General features: G+C 40.5%; 1 protein-coding gene across 1 annotated transcript; it reads right to left on the reverse strand.

Moving 5' to 3' along the window:
• Positions 1-1,158: 1,158 nt before the first annotated feature.
• Positions 1,159-21,399, reverse strand: cds2 (CDP-diacylglycerol synthase (phosphatidate cytidylyltransferase) 2). Its single transcript, XM_033619740.2, has 13 exons — positions 21,197-21,399; positions 13,528-13,670; positions 11,694-11,790; positions 11,053-11,150; positions 10,447-10,586; positions 8,521-8,579; positions 7,428-7,510; positions 7,093-7,180; positions 6,840-6,908; positions 5,858-6,010; positions 5,456-5,575; positions 5,147-5,250; positions 1,159-2,688 (listed from the first exon to the last, which is right to left on the reverse strand). Exons 1-13 carry the CDS (start codon positions 21,266-21,268, stop codon positions 2,553-2,555), a joined length of 1,362 nt encoding a protein of 453 aa, XP_033475631.2. The 5' UTR covers positions 21,269-21,399; the 3' UTR covers positions 1,159-2,552.
• Between the last annotated feature and the right edge of the window lie 47 nt (positions 21,400-21,446).

Below are 21,446 nucleotides of genomic sequence, written 5' to 3' on the forward strand. Positions count from 1 at the left end.
ATTAAATTAGCGTCATCACTTTTAACAATCAAATCAATTTGCAATCTTTGGAAATTTGAAGTACAAGCCAGATTTACTTTCCTGAACAATATTAACAAACTATTAACTACAGTCTTTAAATGCAAGTAAGTTTGTTTTCCACCAGTTGTCAGTCTTGAGTTAAACGGCTCAGTCCAACCCAGTCACCATTAGAAAGTGTTGTATATTTCTGCAAACCACAGATACATAAAATTTGTACATTTCATACATATCATATTAACATTTCTAATATAATGTAGTATATAAGCAGACTTTTGTCATTGGGACGTGAAGGGGATGATGGATGGCATGACATTTAGACGCCTCAAGCTGCAGACCACTGTTCAAGACCAACAAACAAAACTGCTTTTAGTGCGTCATTGCCGAGTTTCCAGCATCTTTTAAGCCACCAAATGTGGGATTTTTTAGCTACTTCTCACTGTGGATTGTGCCCCAAAAAGCAACTGTTATTTAAAGAGACATCCCTGCTTCCCTTACCAGGATTGGGCAAACAAAAGTGGCCAAAACATGATCTTTTCCTAATCATAACCAATTGGTTTTTGTGCTACACCTAAGCACACGTTTACCAGAGCATTATTGAAATGTAAAGAAACATAAAATTTCAATTTATGCTCCGCGTAACGTGAAAATGTAACGAATCCATGGTTTGTAGAAACATACAATGCCAACATTTATCTGAATTAAAGATAAAACAAAAATACAAATCCCAATACAAAAATGGATTTAACCCTATAAAAAATGTGTTGGCAGTTTTAAAGGAGCACTCCAGCCATTTAGTGTTGGAGTGAAGTCCCCAACCTCTGTTCCATAAAGCTGGGGGACTTACAAGAAACAGATTAAAATAAGAACTGTTAAAACGTATGCCTCACGCAAAGAAATATCCTGACTTCTAATCTCGGTATGTCCAAATTTTCAAGTGCAATCCAAGATAGCCTTGATGACATCACTATGACATTATCAGGGTTATTTTCTATTTTCTTAAATTTAGCAAAGGTCCATCCATCATCAGAGAATGCATTATATGACTGTTTTCACAGGCTGAGTAGCACTTCTCCTGACATGTGTTCAAATAACTACAGACAGCATTCATTCAAAATAAGAAACAAAAATGAACTCAACTTGAGAATCTTTAGTTTTTATATTTTACCACCAAATCAACATCAAACATTTGCCAGTGGTATAAATATCACTGTGTATACAGCAGTTAACTGTATTGGCAGACAACCTGAACATCACATGTGTAAGATCACAACTGCTGTCACACAGGGGTCAAGTCAACCAGTGATAGTCATATATTCTGGCTCTCTGTTCTGAAGCTGTGAACGTGGCAACACATGTGGCAACACACACAAGCAGATATTGGCGAGGTAAAAATCGTTGTTGTGTCCTACTTGTACTGTCCAACCCAACAATGTCACAGACAGAAACCATAATGCAGCGATCCTACCACCTTACTGCACGTTTAAAACCTGTAACAGCTTCATGGCGGAGATAAAAGGTATGAACACAGAACGACTCACTTAAGCCAAACAATAAAACATGATTGTGTTCTACCTCTGAGAGCCTTTCTGCTTTTGCCATTAGATATCAACCATGTGAGGGGCAATTGTGGTTATTAAGCTGAAATGTGTGCTGGTGTCCATTGCACTTGACTCATTATAAAACACTACTTTGTATGGTGTGTCGCTAACTGCTCCTCACAGCACAAAACCAACAAACAGTTCGCTCACAGATTGGATTCTGTATTTGAAAGAGACGCTGATCCTGTCAAACACTTCAGGGTAACTACTATTACCGCCTAATATTACATGACACTGTGATGTCAATGATTTGGCTGAGCGAGAGAGGCTTTGAACAGATGAATGGCAGCAAAAACAGGACACACGCACACAGAAATGCACATGGCAGATGGCAAAAGTGAATTCAGTCTGAATAAAACAGACACAACATTAAGATATAATAGAACATACCAAATATAAAAACCATCTATGTATAAATAGAAACAATCACAACAAAGAAAATTAAAACTTAAATTTGGGGAGAGGGTGCAGCTGGGGTAACAATACAGTGAGTAACAGGGTTGAGAGCAGTGCATTAAAACTAAACAAAAATGTACAATAAAATATTAACACACATTAATAGGTATATAGAGGATAATCTGTATACAGGTAAAAATGTACAGCTTACCAACATTTTGTTCAACAGTGTGAATAGATACGAGTTGGCTATAATGGAAATGTAGAACAGTACAGTAATTCACTAACTCAACCTGAAAACACTGGTGTTCAGAAACATGATTCACAGACTGTAAGAACACAAAGACACTCGACTCTCGTACCCAAAGGAAATGGAATGACCCAAGGCTGGAGTTTTTTGTAGTTTTCTTTGTTTTGTTTTTCGCTCACACAAAGCACTGCGAGTCTCCCAGAGCTCCGGAACTGCGCAGGGCCCTCGGGTACTGCCTTCCTCTCTGGTCTCCCTCTAAGGGCGAGCCGGTGTGAGTGCCGGTGGCTCTAGGCGGCCGCCTCCTCCAGCGCTGGCAGCAGGCCCTTCTCTGTCAGGTGTGCCTTCAGGGAGTTAAAGATGTGGAGCTGCTGATCGGCACGGAGGGCCAGGAGCTGCTGGATCACCTTGCTGGGGTTGGGGCCCCTGAGAGGAAGAAGATATCAGAATCTATTTTATTGGCCAAGTATGTACATACAGACAAGAAATCTGACCACATCAGTGTGTTTACATGGATATAAATAATCCGTTTATGATCAAGGTTTTGGAGTATCCTGTGTATGTGTTTGAGCATGTAAACACCATATAACAGAAACCAAGATAAGACCTTATCTTCTTTATGAGAAACCCAAATCTGCTAGCTGGAGTTCTCTGAAAGAAACCAGGATACTGTTGCATGTATGCACCTTATCCCTGTTACTAACTGCCAATAACTATCTGCACAGACGCAGCTTCAGCCATGTGATGGAACAGAAACACAAACCATGGTGGCAGCGGCAGTGTCTCATTTCTGGGGCAATAAAGAAACAAAGTTTTGTCTTTGGGTGATGAAAGATGCTGCATATTATATATAACTGACCAGCTGGTGTCACGACAACAACCCACTCTGGAACAACTGCAAAGCTAAGAGGATGATAGTGGACTTTGAAAGGAAGCAGCAAAGAAATTACGGGTCCTCGGTGGACAGTGGCGTCGACGTCACTGAGGGCCTGACCTGGGCGCTGCACACTGACTCAGTAATGAGAAAAGCAAGGCAGACCATTTTTGTCTGAGACACCTGAGGAAATTCTGGGTATCCCCCTCATACACTGAGTAAATTCTACTCCTGCACCATCGAGAGCATCCTGACAGGTAATATCACCACCTGGTACGCATACAGCATCAAACAGGACCCCAAGGCCCTGCAAAGTGTGGTTTGTTCAGCTGAACACACTATAGGCGCTGCTCTACCCTACATACAGGATGTTTACACCAGGTGCTGCAAAAATAAGGCCAGGAGAATCATTAAAAATCCCAAACACCGAGAGAACTGCCTTTCCACCCTGCTGAGGTCAGGAAGACCTCAATTTCATGTGACAAATAAATTGATTGAACAAACTGATTGATTGTATCTTCACCACTGCTCCCCTTTCCTATACACTGGCTGAGACAATGACAGGCTGACACTGGTCAAACTGGAAGACAGGGTGGTAAGTGTAGCTTTGCTGCTTTCAGGGATAATATTAGCTCAGTACATAACATTTGTGTGTGTGTGTGTGTGTGTGTGCGCACGCGCGCGCGTGTGTGCGTGTGGAGAGGGAGACGCAGGATGCGCTCAGAGCAGACAGCTGTTGGAGATCGCAGCAGAGGAGACAACAGTAAAGTTGGGTTGATTTACAGTTTTGCCAGTCCGGTCCGATGTGTGAACTTAAACCGGTTTGATTTTATGCAAACTGGCTGAACCGACATTTGTCATTATGACACAAATAAAAAAGTGGTCCACATCAGCAACCTGTTCTGACGGCATCACGGTGCTAAATCCAGCTTGTACTGCATTAGCAATAAGCAAAATGACAGCCTGATGAACATAAAATTATGTTTTATAGACGGACTAATGGAGATCACTGTATGGCGGACTGTAAGCCGAGCACCAGCAACATGGAGATCACATTTCAGCAGAGGTGGGAGGAAGCAGAACTGCACATGCCGTGTCTGTTTACCAAAAAGTTCATGTGTTTTGGGGCGATTAGAGGACACATGGCAAAGTTTCTCGAGAAAACTAAAACTGCACCAATTTGGCAACATTTTGGATTTAGAGCTGATAACAGAGGTGTCCTAACAGGCTGCAGGAGACATGGTGCACCGCTGAGCAGAACTTCTGCTGGACAACCTGTTTCTATTTATAGCCTACCTGTCGCTCACTTTGAAAGTTCTGCAATGGACCAGGAATGGCAGATTCATGAAGCTGAACTGAGGAAATATCTTTCTGATGCCAAGTTATTTCACTTCTAAAAAGCAACACAGTTGTCAGCTGGCTTGAGCACTGATGTTACACACTGCAATGTGATAATATTTGGATGTTGATTTGCTGTTAGGACAAGGTGTCATTGTGCTCCACTCATGAGCGGCTGCTGAGTCATGTGCATAAAATTCGGTACACGGTAAACTGTTTTGAAAAATTTGACACCAGCCCAACCTTAGAAATGAGCATTTAAGGTGTCAAGTGGTACTGACAGTGGTACATGTAAAGTGTAGTGTTTAATATTTCCTGTCGCCCTGTTTTGTAACCACCACAGGCACCTGCAGAAATGCACCCCAGCAATCAGTAACCAGGTCACTAGTTTCTTCATGTAAGTATATGGGAAATATGATTAACCTGATTTCTCTGTGCTCAAGTAAGCACCATGTCCCGAATATGATCATGACCACAATGAGCCTTATTGAGCCTGAAATTTATGTCCATGTAAACAGACTCTGTTTGACGTTGATAGTCAGATAAAAGCTGGAGAAAGGTAAAACAAACATTTAACTACTAATCAAACACAGATCCTTTATCCAAAGTGAACTGGAACAGTGTTCTCTATTATTATTCAAGTATCATCCTTTCATATAGACGTGTGTTTACCTGATGAAGCTGGCAATGTATACATTAACAAATGTGGCCATGAGGTACTGGCAGTCGAATCTGTCCATAATGCCACCGTGACCTGGGATAGTGTTGGCAAAATCCTGAAAGGACAAAGGACAGTACGTGAGCTTAGACTGCTCCTCTAAATGTAATGCAAACACAGCAATGTCAACAGACACAGTACACAATACACAGTATAGTGAAATCTTAAAAACTATCTACTGTTAACTTGATAGACATGAGAACGTCAATATTAAGTAAACTATGCAAATATGAACAAGAAACTAAATAGTCTGTCATCTCTACCTTGATCTTGAAGGCTCTTTTGAAGCCGCTGGCAAAGAAGCCACCGAATGGTCCCACGATGGAGGCAAAGGAGGAGAGAGCAATGCTGTGGATCTGGAACGGATAGAGGCGCACAGTAGTCTGTGGAGACAAGAGGAAAGAGTCAGACCAAAACGGAGAGCAGCAGTTATCAACATTAAACCAGAACTGAAATGTGGGACAGCCTAATAAAGGGTTACTCCACATCTTTTACATAGTTGTCATACTATGACTATCTTGGATCCCCCTTATGATTTGGCATATTGGCACAACATATTCACATTAGTGTGAGTGTGAATCGTGGAGCTATGATGCTAAGAGACAGAGTAAAGCCAAAAAGATGGCAGAAAGAGCATGAGGAGGGGGAGAGCAACTGAGTCTTACGCATCCAGTGACAGACTCCAGGATGCTGGGCAGGGCGTAGTCCTGGAGCTGGAAAAGATCCGATGGCTCACAGTCCACCTGGAAACTATTGGAGTCGTTGTTGAATTCCACCGGGCACACAAAGTAGCGGTAGCCGGCCATTACATAGGAGAGCTGGGAGGAGAACAAGCTTCTGTTACTCTGCAGTCACATCACTGGCCTGCTAGCTCTTAGTTAAGTCAACACTGACAGATTAGAGCCAGGTTTATACTTCTGTGTTGAATCTACTGGGCGGATGCTTACCCTACACCTACGCCTGTCGTGCACCGCTACAGAAATGTAAATACACATCGCTGCGACACAGAACTGTTTTGTCTAGGAACCTTGTGTGTTGTAATGGAGGCACATTTTGTACTCTTGTTTACGGCATAGGCTACTTGCATAGGCTCTGTGTAGAGCTTGAGTACAGCTATAACTCAGCTTTAGAGAGGAAGAAAAGCTGCTGCAAAAAGTAGAATAGTGTAAGTTAGTTTACATTTATTATGATTCATAGATTACATGAATGCTTGATTCACATGAGGCACAACTAAATGAAACAGCCACAGTGATTGTTCACATTTAAATTATTGTGTCTGACATATTGAGGTTAATGAATATATCTTAATAACTCAGGAGACTGAGAAATGTACAGGAGCTCTTAATGACAACACATGGGTATATCACAACCTGTTGGTTTTTGTTTATTGCTTATTTTAATGTGTGCAACGGTGGCCAAATGGGAAGTGACAACATGCAAGACTTATTTCAAGATATGTGGTTACATATCTAGCTAACTTTTAAATTAGGAAGTCAAAGCCTGATGTTAAGTAGTGCCGCTTTGCACAATTTCTTTGTAAACAGCCTAATGCAGTAGATTAGTCAATACATTTTTAAATATATATATTTTTTAACTTGTAAAATGTAGAATTCTCTATTAAGGCATACAATAAAAATCCCATCTTACCATGATGCCAAACACAATGGTGGAGAACAATCCACCAATGAATCCCTCCCATGTTTTCTTAGGTGACAGCTGCAGAGGACACAGTGGAGGTGAGGATACCAGGTTAATATATCAACATGTGCCACACAATACTTATGTTATGTGCCAAGTCATCACAACTGATCCTGGAGAGGAGAATTCTCTTTAAATATTGGGTAGAAATGTACAGGAAACCTAAGTCTGATTGGTGAAAAGCAGTCTAGATATAACCAACCTTGATGAGAGGGGTGCGGCCAAAGAAGAAACCAAACATGTAGGCCATGATGTCATTACAGATCACACAGGAAATTGGCACGATGAACCTGTTTAGATGGAAGAGTTTATATGACTCATAAATGAAACCAAGTGAATTTGCATGGGAAGATGCATGTTGAGGCCGTTTTAAAAAGTAATGCTTCCTACTTGCTAATGCTCTGCTCTTGCTCAAGGCCTACAGATTAACGAAAAATAAAATAACTGGCTTTCAACATGACTAGGTTTTACTTCTGCAGTAAACATCAGAGAGGAGAAGCCGCTACACATATAAAAAGGAGATCAAAGACTACTCACCAGATCATTCCTTCAAAGAGGTTGTGAATGATGAGGTGAGACTGAGTCACCACAATCAGCAGGGTCACATGAGTCCAGCCAAACTGTGGAGACAACATAGCAAGATTATTCATGACTGTGATTGTTGTACTAAATATTTCTTGACAAGGTGGACATTTAGTAACAACTTTTTCTTCACAAATTCAATGTAACACAGGGTGAGTAACGGATATACAAATGGTCATTTAAGGCAGTGGTTCCCAGCTGGTCCAGTCACAGGGTGCAGATTTGTCCTTAGTCATAAGTTCAAGGTCCACACAGTTTAAAATATTCAGCATCATACTTGTGTTTGGCCATGTCATTAAGCTAGTTTGCTGTCTCTGTTAAGTAGCTCTTATATTCACTCACTCTACAGCAGGAAACAGCACTTCAAAAGTAAGAAATCTGTGCTGGAAATTCACTGTACTTCAAAATAAAGTGTGATTTTTACAAATTTAAAACATTAATCACTTGGGGTCCATTCAGGATGGACCCACGACCCACTTTTGGACCGTGACCCACAAGTTGGGTAACACTGATTTAGTGGATGAAGTATTCCTTTAAAAAACTGGCTGCTTTCTCACTTACAGACAGCAAAAGATGTTGGACATACTCAACTGACATTTGGGAATGTTTGTTTATGTGCAGCTGTAGAACTGCCTGTGCTCTGCAAACCCTCCCAGGATAAACGTTTTAATACAGTCCACAGACACAAGAGCAAAGGTTAAATAGCTTTTTTTCTGTCTGGATTTGCTTCATGGCCAAGACATGGGGCTGTTTTGTAGGGAAGGCTCAGAGGACCATATTCATAGAATGGATGTTGTGTTACATGATTGGAGGCCATTTGAGTTACCAAGCAACAATTTCACTGGTTGGTTTTCTGGTGAACACAACAAACTGAATACAGTTACACTGTCATTCCAACTGTATTCCAACTGAATACAGTTGGAATACAGTTGGAATGACAGTGTACTGGACATTTCTATTAGAACAAACTCTGGCCCACTTCTCTATACACCTCAGGGTCCGTATTTTAGCTAGCCTCATTAATAAGGGGAGGCAGAGTGCCACTCACCATGTAGAACTGAAGGCGGTAGTGCTTCTTCACCAAACTCAGCACAAACATGCAGAATCCTGCAACAATATGACAAACACTGTGTGAAACACTTAATATGAACATAACCAGGGCTGTAGTGCCTAAAAGAAGAGGGAGATTAATTAAGTCAGAAACCCGGTCATCTTTGGTCAAACTCAGCTAAATTTAGCTCGACCTATTTCAGACAAAGCCCGGCGTTAATGTGCAGTGAGTAGGTGAGGATTGCTGGAGCCATTTTTATACACAGACCGAGGTGAGGAGAGGATGTTGCAGAGCTGAGAGTATGTGAGAGAAAGAGTGCTTCTAATGGGAGGAAAGAAGCACACATACTGTAGACGCTAGGAAGCTGGTGGACTTAAAGGTTTTACATTGACATTTCCTCCCTTCCACATTAGACGCAACATCTACAGCATCTAAAAAATATGGCATGACACAACACTGCAGATTCGAGCATTTTCTGGCGCCATTATCTTCAAAGCCTCGCTCCTCTAAGACGTGAGAAAGCAGGGCCCTTCAGTTTCACCTTGAGTCTAGTAGGCAAGATGCAGAAACAGTCTGGGCGCTTCCTTCCTCACCACATCCTGTTTGGCATCAGCCAGTAGCTACAGCAGAATAGAAAAACCGACCGACAACCTGCAGTACAGGAAGTGGGATGTCTCCAGTTTGCACGATGCCTGAAATAACTATCTTTGTAAATTTCTAACCTAATAATGTACACCGAGCAATGCCACAAAGTTATCTTTTTTTTTTTTTTAATTCTAAATGTTGATATACAACACTGAATGAAAAGATTTTGATTTTGACGGATAGTTAAATTTCAGATAAGCCAAAATAAACAATCAGTGTCATTTTCTGGGACAAATCTGAGAGTTCCTGAGGCTGTCTTGTCTTTTGTAATCAATGTCATTAGCAGATGTCAGTCTGAACAGTAGCTTCACTCATAAATATATAACCTTAGCTGTGTGGAGCAGCACCTCTTCTCTTTTTCTCCTGAGTTTAAAGGTTTCATTTGACACTCACTAGGTCACCCTGTGGCATCTTTGGATTGGACTTTATAGAAGAAAGAAGTCACTAGAAAACCTGAGTGGCTGTTTTGTAATATCCCAAGTGACTTTTTTTCTGCCTAGCCAGCACAATTAATGTACTACACAAGAATAAGTTGTGGCTGCTGTATAACTGGCATGACATGAGCCAATACTGAATGACCTGAGTGAGTAAATGTCCGTATGGCCCACTGGCATGTTGATGTGGCACACTGACAAAATGACAACATAACAGTGAAATGACAGGAAGTTATTCCAGTTAAAGAACTATTCCACTGCTTTTCATAAAACTGTGCTGTCTATGCAGTAAAAAAAACCTAAATACTTTTGAAATGTGTGCTATATGACCAGAGAAATCAGAAAAAAGAGTTGTGGCATGTGCTTTTGCTCAGGAAGTAGAAAACCTACAACTACCAGAATGCACTGTGCCACACTGGATCAATAAATGCTCCCACTGGTTGGTGATGTAATGCGCGCTTGGCTATTTTTTCACAGGTAAATATATATGGTGGCCCACTGGTAAGCGAGAAACAGACAACACAGTCACAGAATCTTGGTGCATATTTGATCAGCAGAGCCTAGTTTTACAGACTGATTTAAGTTTGGTCCGAGTTTGACAGAGAGGAGTGGGTCTCTCGCTCGATCCACTGCTATACTCTTTGTGTCAGTGGTGGTGGGCATACGAAAGTGCAGAAGTACAATCTAGATCAAGCAACAACCCTAGAGTCAGCGAAAATCAGCTGGATGATACATTTCACAAGTGACTGAGTATCGGCCAAGTGTCCCTTTAAGTTAATCCCCTCCACACATGACATGAGGGCAGACATTATTAAAGACTTTATTTTCAGGTGAGTGTTTGTACCTGTGAGGTAGAGGGCAAAGGAGATAAAGCGGTGGTATTTGCTGAGGATGCGTAGCGGCTCCTCTCTTTGCACCAGTGTGAAGAAGTAGTCTGTTACCGTCTCGCCATAGAAGAAGTAGTTCACACACAGCAGGAAGTACCTGTGAAGCGCGGGGGGGGGAGCAAATGTACAGGACTTGCGGCTTTAAAAATATGACATCAGCTAATGAAACTCTGCGCTCAGTATGCCTGCAGAAAAACCAGTGAGGCCAAGTGAATTCACTTGGAATGAAACATGTTTCACAGTTTTGAGTTTTCATCAGGTTTTTTTCAGGTGCAGGCATAGTGAAAGGACTCTGCTATCTATCAAACTACAGGGTACAGCACGATTGTTTAAATCAAACAGCACTAATGATTCAAAATATTTTGCCATTTTTGCTGATTGGATTAATGATCTACAGGCTACTCCACATGTAAGCAGGTCAGAAAACAAACCTCAGGCAGTCTGCAACAAAATAAAACATGAGACAACACAATAAGAAAGAAGCATGCAAGGATATTTGCTGCGTTCATGACTCCTCTATAAAATGTGCTATATTGTGTGTGATTGTGTTTGTGTGCCCCCACCAGCTCAACGTCCTGAACCAGGGCAGGTGGTAGGAGTGGTACACACTGTAGCCGATGGTGATGATTTCTTGGAAGCACTTGATCTGAACACAGAGGACCTGCACAGAGAAACACTGTGTCACCAGGGACAACACTACTGTGTGCGTGTGTGTGTGTGTGTGTGTGCGTGTGCGTGCGAGAGAGAGAGAGAGAGAGTACGTCCTACGTCCTGGTGTCCTAGTGACACAAAATGGCTGACAGGCCTATTTTCAGGGAATCCCCAGATAACTGGAGCAGCAATCCTGCATTCTATTAAAGAGCCTGGATCTCATTAATCTGTGAGATTACGTTTCTCATTTGTGTGCTAAAGTTCAATTGAATGTGCTGCATAGAGACATTAAGGTATGGAAACTAATGCATTGTACAACTCATTGAGAAAATGAACTGTGTACCCTAACTAAACATGTAAATATATGAGACAATGGCTCATTATATTTGTCACATTTTAAACCATGACTTGTGTTTATTGTTACACCTCTATGCTACCACTTTTTGGAAGTAACTTCCCCCTTGGTGTTTCATTTGACTGAAGCAACACATTTTTTGTAAGGTAATGCCAGAAGTGTCAGATCTTTTGCACATCACCATCAGTTCGTACTCACAATCATCATAAGCACCATGGGGCCAAGGTAGATGATGAAGAAGAAGAAGGAGATCATGGCTAGCGTGAGGATGCCTCGTACCCACCAGTTCTTCCATCTTAAGGACATACACACACACACAGACACACATAGATAAATCAATTTTGCAGTTAAAAGTCCTTTTAAAAACAGAACAAAGTGGGTTAAGTGAAAAAAAAAATGGTAACAGCAGAAGACTAGAGAATAAAAAGGTGGTCATATGGGCCAGCTGTCTTGTGTGAGAAATGGGCACAGACATGGTGATGTAAGGTGGCAGATGTGCATTAAAATTGCATGACAGGATACCTCAAGCATAGTTGCAGTGTTTGACAGTGTCCCTCAAGATTATCAGTTATGTGTGTGGTGACTGTTAAAAGAGGACCTAGTATGCTTGACATTATGATGTCACAATGAAGTTGACTTTTGACTTTTTGGATGTAATATGTCATCACTTCATCATTTTATCCTATTAGACATTTATGTGAAATGTAGTCATAATTGGCAATGTGTGGCAAATTTGAGGACTTAACATGTGATATTTACTTATATTCAATCAGTGTTTTATTTCCACCTTTAATGTAATACCTAATGTTATTAGTCAGTAATGATAAAATAAGGACTTGTGTCATTCAGACATGGCTGTTCCTCAGACAAGTTAATGAGGTGATCCCCACTTTACTCTGTCCAAAACTGCCACTTTGCTGACAGCTAGCTAGTTAGCTAGCTAGCTTGCTAACTCCACCATTGCTACACTGGTTACAGACAATAAGGAATACAGTAAAACAGGATTGTCAGCATCTATGATTCTGTCAACCTGCCAGCGCCTGTTCATTTAGAAAGAACAACAGCTAATGGGAACACTAACACTTACATCATCACTCACTCACTCAGTCATTCACTCATGGGCAGACTTTTGTGTTTATAAGACTGGCCTCGCCCTTGCAGTCTCGCCAAACATCATCAATATAAGCTTCTGAACACAACCGGACATGTTACAGCAGGAGAGACGCAGGAGAAATTAGCAGAGATAAATTAACAACATCAGCAACAAAGTTTATATGTTTCCCTGATGTTAGCATGTAGCTTCATTTAGCAGTGTATGCAACATAAAGTAAACACTTGCAGTCGCGTGTCTGGAGCAGATGACCATATAAACACACTATGATGTCATACTGTAGCCAGAGTATAAAAAACTGTTGGAAACAGAGTGTTCAGAATGTGAGGAAACCTAAAAGTTTTACTCACAGATTACTTCTTCATACGTTTACCTCATTATTTGAAACTTTAGTCACATTTAAATTAAACATTCTTCATTGTAACATAACATATAAGACACAAAATACAGGAAAGCATAATAGGTCCCCCTTAATTATCCATAATATAGAGTGTTAAAACAGTAGTGTAGCTGTGTGGCATGCAGGGACATCCCCAGTTTGATATTAATAGTGTTTCTGCCTGGAATAAAGGTTCAAGAGTTCAGTGATTCATATCTGCTGTTCAAAGGAATCTCAGTGTGAGGAGGGACTCCTTTGAATGAATCACACCTCCACATATGTAGCAATGCTGCAGAGTCCAGAAAAAAAACTGGGCCTGTAGCTCTATACAGGAACACTGTAGTGACTCACAGAGCACAGATCAGTTCCTGACTTCCAGAACTATTTTTATATTCGATGCTGATCATCATCTATTCAGGGAAAGTTTACTGAGCATGCTTGAAACCCTGTTTTTACGCTCATATTGTCAGATACCGTAAGGACTTTTTATCACTGTAGACAGAAGTCAGCAACATGGTTTTTCTCTTTGACCATGATCATACCTTGAGGAGAGTCCAGACAGGGCCTTGTTTAGAACCACAGGGGTGTCATCAGGAGGAACTGGCACCTCTGGGACCCCTGAATCCACCTTGGACTCACCGTCTGACGCCCCATCTTTTTCCACCTTCAGCTCACTGTCTGAACCCTGACAAACAGAAAGAGGAGAACTAAGACCTTGACATTTAGCAACGATATGGTGCTGTAGCGATAGGACAACAGGTGCAAACACAGAATCACAAGAAACTTCTTGAAAATTCTTGTTTAGATATTTGTACAGTGTATTTTATCAGTGGTGCCTCAAATGTTTCATCCCTTTGCAACTATCTAAGGATATACCATATGACTGTATTTACAGTGACCCAGCAACACATTGCCAGTGGAGCTAAAGAAATGTAAATGGAGCTATTTATCTATGTCACAGTGTAAATAGTCAAGCTAAAAATAAATACTCTTTACATGGTGACTGCCATAGGAATGGCCTCAAACTAACTCACATGATATGGTATCTAGGTTATATGGCTCTTGGAATTTTTTTTAGCCTTTTAGTGCATAAACACACAACACATAGCACATCATGCCCCTCAGCACTTCATTGCAAAAACAGCTCCCCACTGAATAAATGTCAGCTGCTGTGTTCTGAGATATACCCTCAAAACACATTTTTCATTGTTTTAATTTCATTTAGAAGATGCTGTCATCTGACTTTCTGAGCTGGATACAGTCATTTATCATGACATCACTGAGTCAAACAGTGTCACTAGCGAAGTAGGGATGAATAAATGCAGGAAGAAGCAGCCATCTAGGCATACATTGTTTCTAAACTTTAAATGCGAAGTCAGTTGGAGCACATCACCTTATCATTACTACATTGTAGCCCCATTTTGATCTGAGGTGCCCAATTTTCCGCCTCGTAGGGTAGTCATATTGGATGAACCCTTTTAGTTTAAACAGACCGAGGCGGCCTTCCGCAACGGGAGGGACTGTTGAAGACTTGTGGGAGGAGCTGTTGATGACGCTGCGCGTGCGAGCCACTGGCAGTGGATAAACAGGAAACAGCTGATAGCAGGAATTAGTGAGCAACTAGTAGCAAGAGGGAAACGCAAAGCTGACAGACACTGTAAAAATGAGCAGGGGAGACAAGGAATTGCGCAGCCTGCTTGCCCTCGCAAATGAAGAGGCCATTAACTGCACAATTCCTATCTAAAAAGGGCTAATGTCAGCAATAATCTTACACTACAGGTATTTTATCAAAGTACTTTTTCAGTGTTTCCTTGGTCTACAATCAGGTTGTAGTCATCAGCTTTTCGTATATCAAGGCTGCGGGGGATGTGCACTGGCCAAATCTGAGCCACCGACCAAAGGTCTGACTTCCAAGCTGCTGCCTGCTCTCCACACGGAGAAGTACTCCACAGTCGCGGGGAACGAGGTGAAGGGACTGTGGCTAGCTAGTCAATTCTTGTTTTATTTGTAGTCTGATAGAGAGAGCATGAGAGGCAAGGCAGGACTGGAATTACTATTTGAATTAAAACTCTCCTGCCAATAGAAATAATACACACATTTATAGTAAATTAAACAACTTTTCCTTGCAAATTGGCTTCAAAAGAAAGCTAATTGTAAATCATTTAAAAGCTCTTTCAAGCCACAAAGGTGTTTTTCTGCTCTGTCAGATCACAGTTCTGCTCAGGTTGAAGTTGGGTGAAGCTATGCTGGGTTTTTTGAGGTCACCAAACTCTATTTACCTCAAAGAGTGAAAGGTTTAAGTTGTCCCTCTGTAACAGGCACAAATAACAAACTAGAGTAAGTGAGATATCAATTGATCATTTACTTAGCTCTACAATTACAAGCTTTACAATTACAGTGGCAGATTTACCACTCGATATTCATACTATGCTTGAAAGAATAAGTCTTAAATTTCAAACAAAAGTCAATAAAAGCAGGTTTCTCTTATTTCTATCAACCGAACATCAGATGTATTGACTGAAATGGGAAGGGTCCCCCAGCAGATTTTATTGGCTGTAGCTAGCTAGCTAATAAGCACTAGCTCTAAGTTGAAAACTCTTTCACTTTACTTAAAGGATGAGGACTGAATTAGGGAAATAGCATGCAATCACAGGTAGCAAGTTTGGCTGGGGTTTGAATTTACTCCTAACAAGGGCAGGGCGGAAAAACAATAATGATAATTATCTCGATATACTTTTCCTCAACAGAAATTTAATAAATGTTCAATAAATCTTCGATCCACTTAAACCACCCATATGCCTGTAGAAGGGGCCGGTAATGCACCTTTTCATCAGCAGCGAATGATCCCACGCTACTTCACCACATCATAAATGTCAGTCTTTTGTAGTTTTGATTGAGAAACAGCAAGAATGACATACTGTGGGTGTAAAATTTGTTTACAAAATACTTACCGCAACTGAAATCTTTCTTTTGTCTATTGATGTTGGTTACATTGTCAGCTTACAAAATGTTTTACACCGTCTGTACAAAGACATGCTGACCAGATTTGTTATTTCTTTGTCTAATCATTGTTTTAATTGATGACATTATTTGGATTATAATTGTTTTGAATCTACTTCACATGTGTTAAAATCAACTGCTGTTTGGCAAATTATTGTCATGTTCTCACAATCAATCATAGCTTCAATCACATCTAACCATATGGTTTCTTCAGCGTTCACTCCGAAGCAATAACCAGCCTTTAAACTTGAAAGAAATTATGATTTGACATTCATCATGATAACAAGTATTGACATTGATTGATATAGTAATTTTTATTGTGATAACATTTTAGCTATATCACCCAGCCCTACTTCAAACCAAATGAGGAGCAGGACAGAGTGACTAACCATTAGCCTAAACTCTGAGGTACTAGCATCTTAGCTTCTTCACAATTGATCTGTCAGTCCTGAACATGCATTTTTTTCCTTTACTAATAATAGGACATAATATTGTAGTAGACAAAAACACTGTTTAGATTTCTAACGCCTTTAAAACCCTGCTGGTCAATATTAGTCCAGTCCTTTCAACACCGCTTACCACTTAATTCACAATACATATATATTCTGTGTTCTATGTAAACTGAAGTGTACTCAAACAAATACTGATATGATACTGAACAAAGAGCAGCAGCTTCATCATATCAGAGTGGACATACAGTATTTAGCAAACAGCAGCAGATCTGCCAGTGCAAGGCTATGCGTGGGCGGCTAACACTGCGCCAATTCATCTCCATCCATATTGTTGATTTCTCAGAACCATCTGTTCACTGATGGAGGCCTTATCAAAACACACTGATCTCTGCCTCTCCATGGCAACAACAATCAGAAAATGGCTGTCATCAGACAGTGGCAGTCACCCGCAGCAGCTCGTATGAAAACAGAGAGGTTTCTTCAGGTCAGTCTATCCTTTCACTTTTCACCCCCCACAGACATCTCTGCTGCTTTGACCAAATCAGGCTCGGAGTTCTCACCTCACACACAGCAGATGGTCGGCTTGCTGTTTTAGGACGGCCACTCATATTAGACACTACTACAGCTGGATATTTCCTTAATAATAATATACCTCTGTTGCTTTTTACCTTAACAGCCCTTTCGGCACATTCAATTTTAAAATGCTGACAACAAACATACATTATTGCAGTTACATTCCTGCCATCATTTACTTTCTTAGAACCTTATTTCCCTTTCTTAAATGGGCTAAACAGACTGTGACAATGTACAATCAACCACCTCACAACTATGTTGAATACTAAATTACATTGTCAATGCAACTGATTTGTCAATCACAGTCACATCTTTGTGCAAATATAAGATAAGATAAGATAAGATAAACTTTATTGATCCCACACTGGGGAAATTTACAATATAGGGCTTTTAAGACTTTTTAATGCCATTCAGAATAAAATTTAAGACAAAGTTTACAATAACCAAAACTTAAGAAACTGATATGAACCAATAGTGATTACTTACGGTTAGGAACAATTTTGCCTCAATATTAACATATGTAACATAAAACATGAGTTTTTGGAGAAACACCTGGCATTATTTGGCGGGGGATTTTTTTGGCAATTTTGTGTTTTCACCCTGCATGTGGTGATTCCCATTGTGCAGAGTTTGAAAAACCTTTCTACATAAAGCACACAGAACCTCGTATGCACTGCCTTATAGCTGCTTCAGCCATGCCGCAAAATCTTGGTTAAATGGACAATTTTGTTTAAATTTGTGCTTCCCTCATTACACCCAGGGTACAGTGACAACTAGCAGAGAGTGGATCCTCTGCTCCGAGCATCCCAGCGAAACACAAAATATGAGAACTGATGGTTCTATTATCCTGATTTGCCTGACGTTGACTTGGGAGACATTTGGTAATTTATTTAGATTATTTCAAGATTTTATACTGCAGAGAAAAAAAAAAAGATTAATTAAATCATAATTCCCGTGTCGCAGCATTTTTAAGACTTTGAAAGATTGATTTAAGACATTTGACATTTGAGGCCTTAGTTTTATATTAAAGAATTCAATGCCTTTTGAGACTCTTAAAGGATCCACAAGAACCCTGCCAAAGACTTCCACAGTACGAAGGTACCATGAATTGATTAACCAGCATATTTTGCATATTGTACACTACAGCTGAATGAAAATCTGAACTTAACAGTCACTTTTATAGTATGATGGTGCAGTGTTTTTGTCCAGTTCCATAAGAGACCTACATATTCTTCATTAATAGAAGAACCAGTCAAATCCACAAGGAAAAAAAAAAACTGCACCCACAGATCCTTACACTTTATATTCGTGTAAGGCACAATGAATAAAACTGTGAACTAGTTGGACAAATATATTAAGTACCGATTCTACGGTAACATATTTTCTTATCCTTCTGGTTATATACCGAAAAAAGAAATTGTTTTAAAAAGATCCTTTCCAAGTTAAAACAAGATACTTTTCACAATATAAAGACATATACCAGATTATTCAGTTTTAAATAGCCTACTTGTTATAACAACAAATCAGATCACTCAAAATCAATGTATTAATAAAAAAGAAGTTGCATGGAAAATATGTTGTCCTAATGTAAGAAAGATGTCACTTGAAGTAGAAATGTTTCCACCTTTGTTACAGTGTCCCTGAACAAAACACTGACACCTACAAGAAACTAAAACTGTACATTTTTCCAAGATTTACAAAATTTCTGTGACTTTCCTTCAAACTATATGAAACACTCTTAAAAACAGTGTGCACTGTCAATAGTTCAAACCACCGACTTAACACTTACAGACCCATTCGCCGCCTGCTGGTTTCTATGGAGACAATATCCGTCAGTCAGGATGCTCGAGTTAAAAATAGGCACTTTCTTCACATAAACACTCCTCCCCTTTCATGCTTTCTGGTAGACCAGCGTCAACACTGAGTGTCTCCGTTTTGTTTATCTCCAATTCAATAGATAAGCAAGATCTACAAGCTGTCGAAGGATGAGCACATTTATCTTTCAAGGTCATCTTTACTGGGATATTAGAGCTTCTAGATATTGCAACAGAGGAGTGTGGCTCCTTCAGAAATAAAGCAAAGAGGAAAAGAGTTGGTTTGTGATTCACCTTCCCAGCTGTGTCGTGCCATCAGCTCATGAGGCACAAACATTTTAGAGCAACTGTTTTAAAATGTCTTGACTGGCTAAATACCACACGTGTTCACAGGGTCATTTACAGTGAGACTTCCAGATATCGCCTGAAAGAACACAGAATGTCTAAAATTAGAAATATACACAACCAGATTATGCACCAGGCAGATATCCAAAAATGGTATTGCAGCGGAATTTTGAGGCAGCTTTAAAGTGTATCTCATTTGATAACAGTGTGACTCATTCATATGTTCATGAGCTGAATGTCACCCTACTCCTGACTATGCAAAGCAACATAATAAGTACCTAGCTGAAACTACTGTCATTCTCATTTCATAAACCAATGTCATTTTCTCTAGTGTTGTCCCTTTAAAGCTGATCCAGATAAAAAGGTCATTGCAGGGCCAGAATAGATTTTACCTTTTTTTCCCCCAACTTTTTTCTCCACCATTTACTTGTTGATCACTATGATGCTGAAAAAAGGATCCACCTGAACAGCTTTATGTCCTGTTACCTCACCTTAAGCACATGACAATTAACAATTTGCCTAAATTCCCATACCCCCATTGGACACTTGTGACACACAAACACAATGATTTCCACATTTGCACTTGCATTTTGCCTGTCCTACTCCACACTAAATGAATCCTAGTTTTACTCAAGCACGTTCCTCAATATTTAGAACATTAGCATTTGGCCCCCAAAGTAAAAAAGACGCAAAAAACCCCAAACCTCCTCCATGTCATATGTGCCCCCATGTTCAAACAGACTGTACACCTTTGTGGATGAGAGAAACATTAGAGGGATAAACTCAAACTGACAGTCAACGCCTTGCTAAATTGGAATAATATGACCTAAGTAGCACTATACCCATGTGTGGGAGGTAATTAACTGATTGTATAACCTGACTAACACTCCACATAAGAACCACAAAGGCAGCTTCTTAAAGTACTCACTGCTGGGCTGCTCTACAAAGCCCAGAAGACATACAATAATAAATAACATATTGAAGGAAAAGTCAAAGCACTTTGTGAGCTGATTGGGCTTCACTAGTGAATTACCATTTCCCTTGTATGCGTATTGTGGTCAGTTGCTGTGATGTAGCTAATGCATCGGCCACTCTCCATCTGCTTTTAGCTGTTTTTCAATTATCTATAATCACGTCTTCTCGTCTCAGAGAGATCCCTACATCCATCACCACGCCCCTTTGTTCGACATCCATGTTGACAGCGCAGATAATGCGGTTATTTTCCCTTCACTTTGGATACACACGACAGTAATTACAATATATTGATGGACAGCATTAGGCCTGAAGCAGCTGTAATTATTGTTGTAGCATTCAGACCAGCTAAGCTAATGTTGTGACGCTGTACTGCCGAGTCCTGACTGTGAAGCTGTCGAGCAATAAAGATGCTACATCGTTAGCTAACAGCTAACGTTGATGGAGAAACAAATAGTTATGAGTGAAGACAGTCAAGACAGTCTTCCCCGGTTATTAGTGGAGGTGACATGGTGTTTCTCGCTTGAGGGTTTCTTTAACGCCTCTGCAGACGTGATATAACACCGTTTATGTGGGTAGCTGCAAAACGTCTTACCAGACACCCGTCAAATAGTTTACAATTTAATATTGCTTTGCTTAGCATCAAGCAAAAACATCTTTTCAGACATAACCTTAGTTTTTTCCGATGCAAGGACAGTCTGTCTGTAAATCGGCATATACCTGACAAAGACAGCTGAGTTCATTTCGATATAATTTAACTCATGCATTTAGTTTGCCTGTTGTTTTCACGACGAACGCACACACAGGAAGACCGTAAGCAGCATCAGCCAATCAAGTCCAAAATTTGAGTAGTTTGGCGGATTATTTGTACCGAGGATTCCGCGGCTTTTAGGAGCTTTTGAGTAGCTTTTACTATCCTGCTATGTGAGCGACTATGCCCACAGGAAAGCCACCGTCAAAACAACACAGATACATTAGGACTTACAAATCGCTAGCTGGCTAACTAGCGTCTGCTTCGCTTCCAAACGATTTGACTGAGCTCTGGTTAACGTTACCTTGTCCTCTGACGGCTGCTGCTGTAACGTCGGGTCCGTGTCTTTGGTCCCACGGTGCCTTAGCTCTGTCATTTTAGCAGATTGTAGCCTGACGACTACAGCGAAGGTCCTGTGTCTCCGAGACACTCACTCGTTATTTGGGCTGTCAGGTCTCCTGCTAAGCTTGTAGCTAGATTCTGCTTCGTCCTCTTCTTCTTCCTTGAGTTTAATGGCGGTTGGCAAACCAGCTTTTAGGCGCATTACCGCCACC

Source organism: Epinephelus lanceolatus, chromosome 9 (genome assembly GCF_041903045.1).
Source record: "Epinephelus lanceolatus isolate andai-2023 chromosome 9, ASM4190304v1, whole genome shotgun sequence".
Classification (NCBI taxonomy): Eukaryota; Metazoa; Chordata; class Actinopteri; order Perciformes; family Serranidae; genus Epinephelus; species Epinephelus lanceolatus.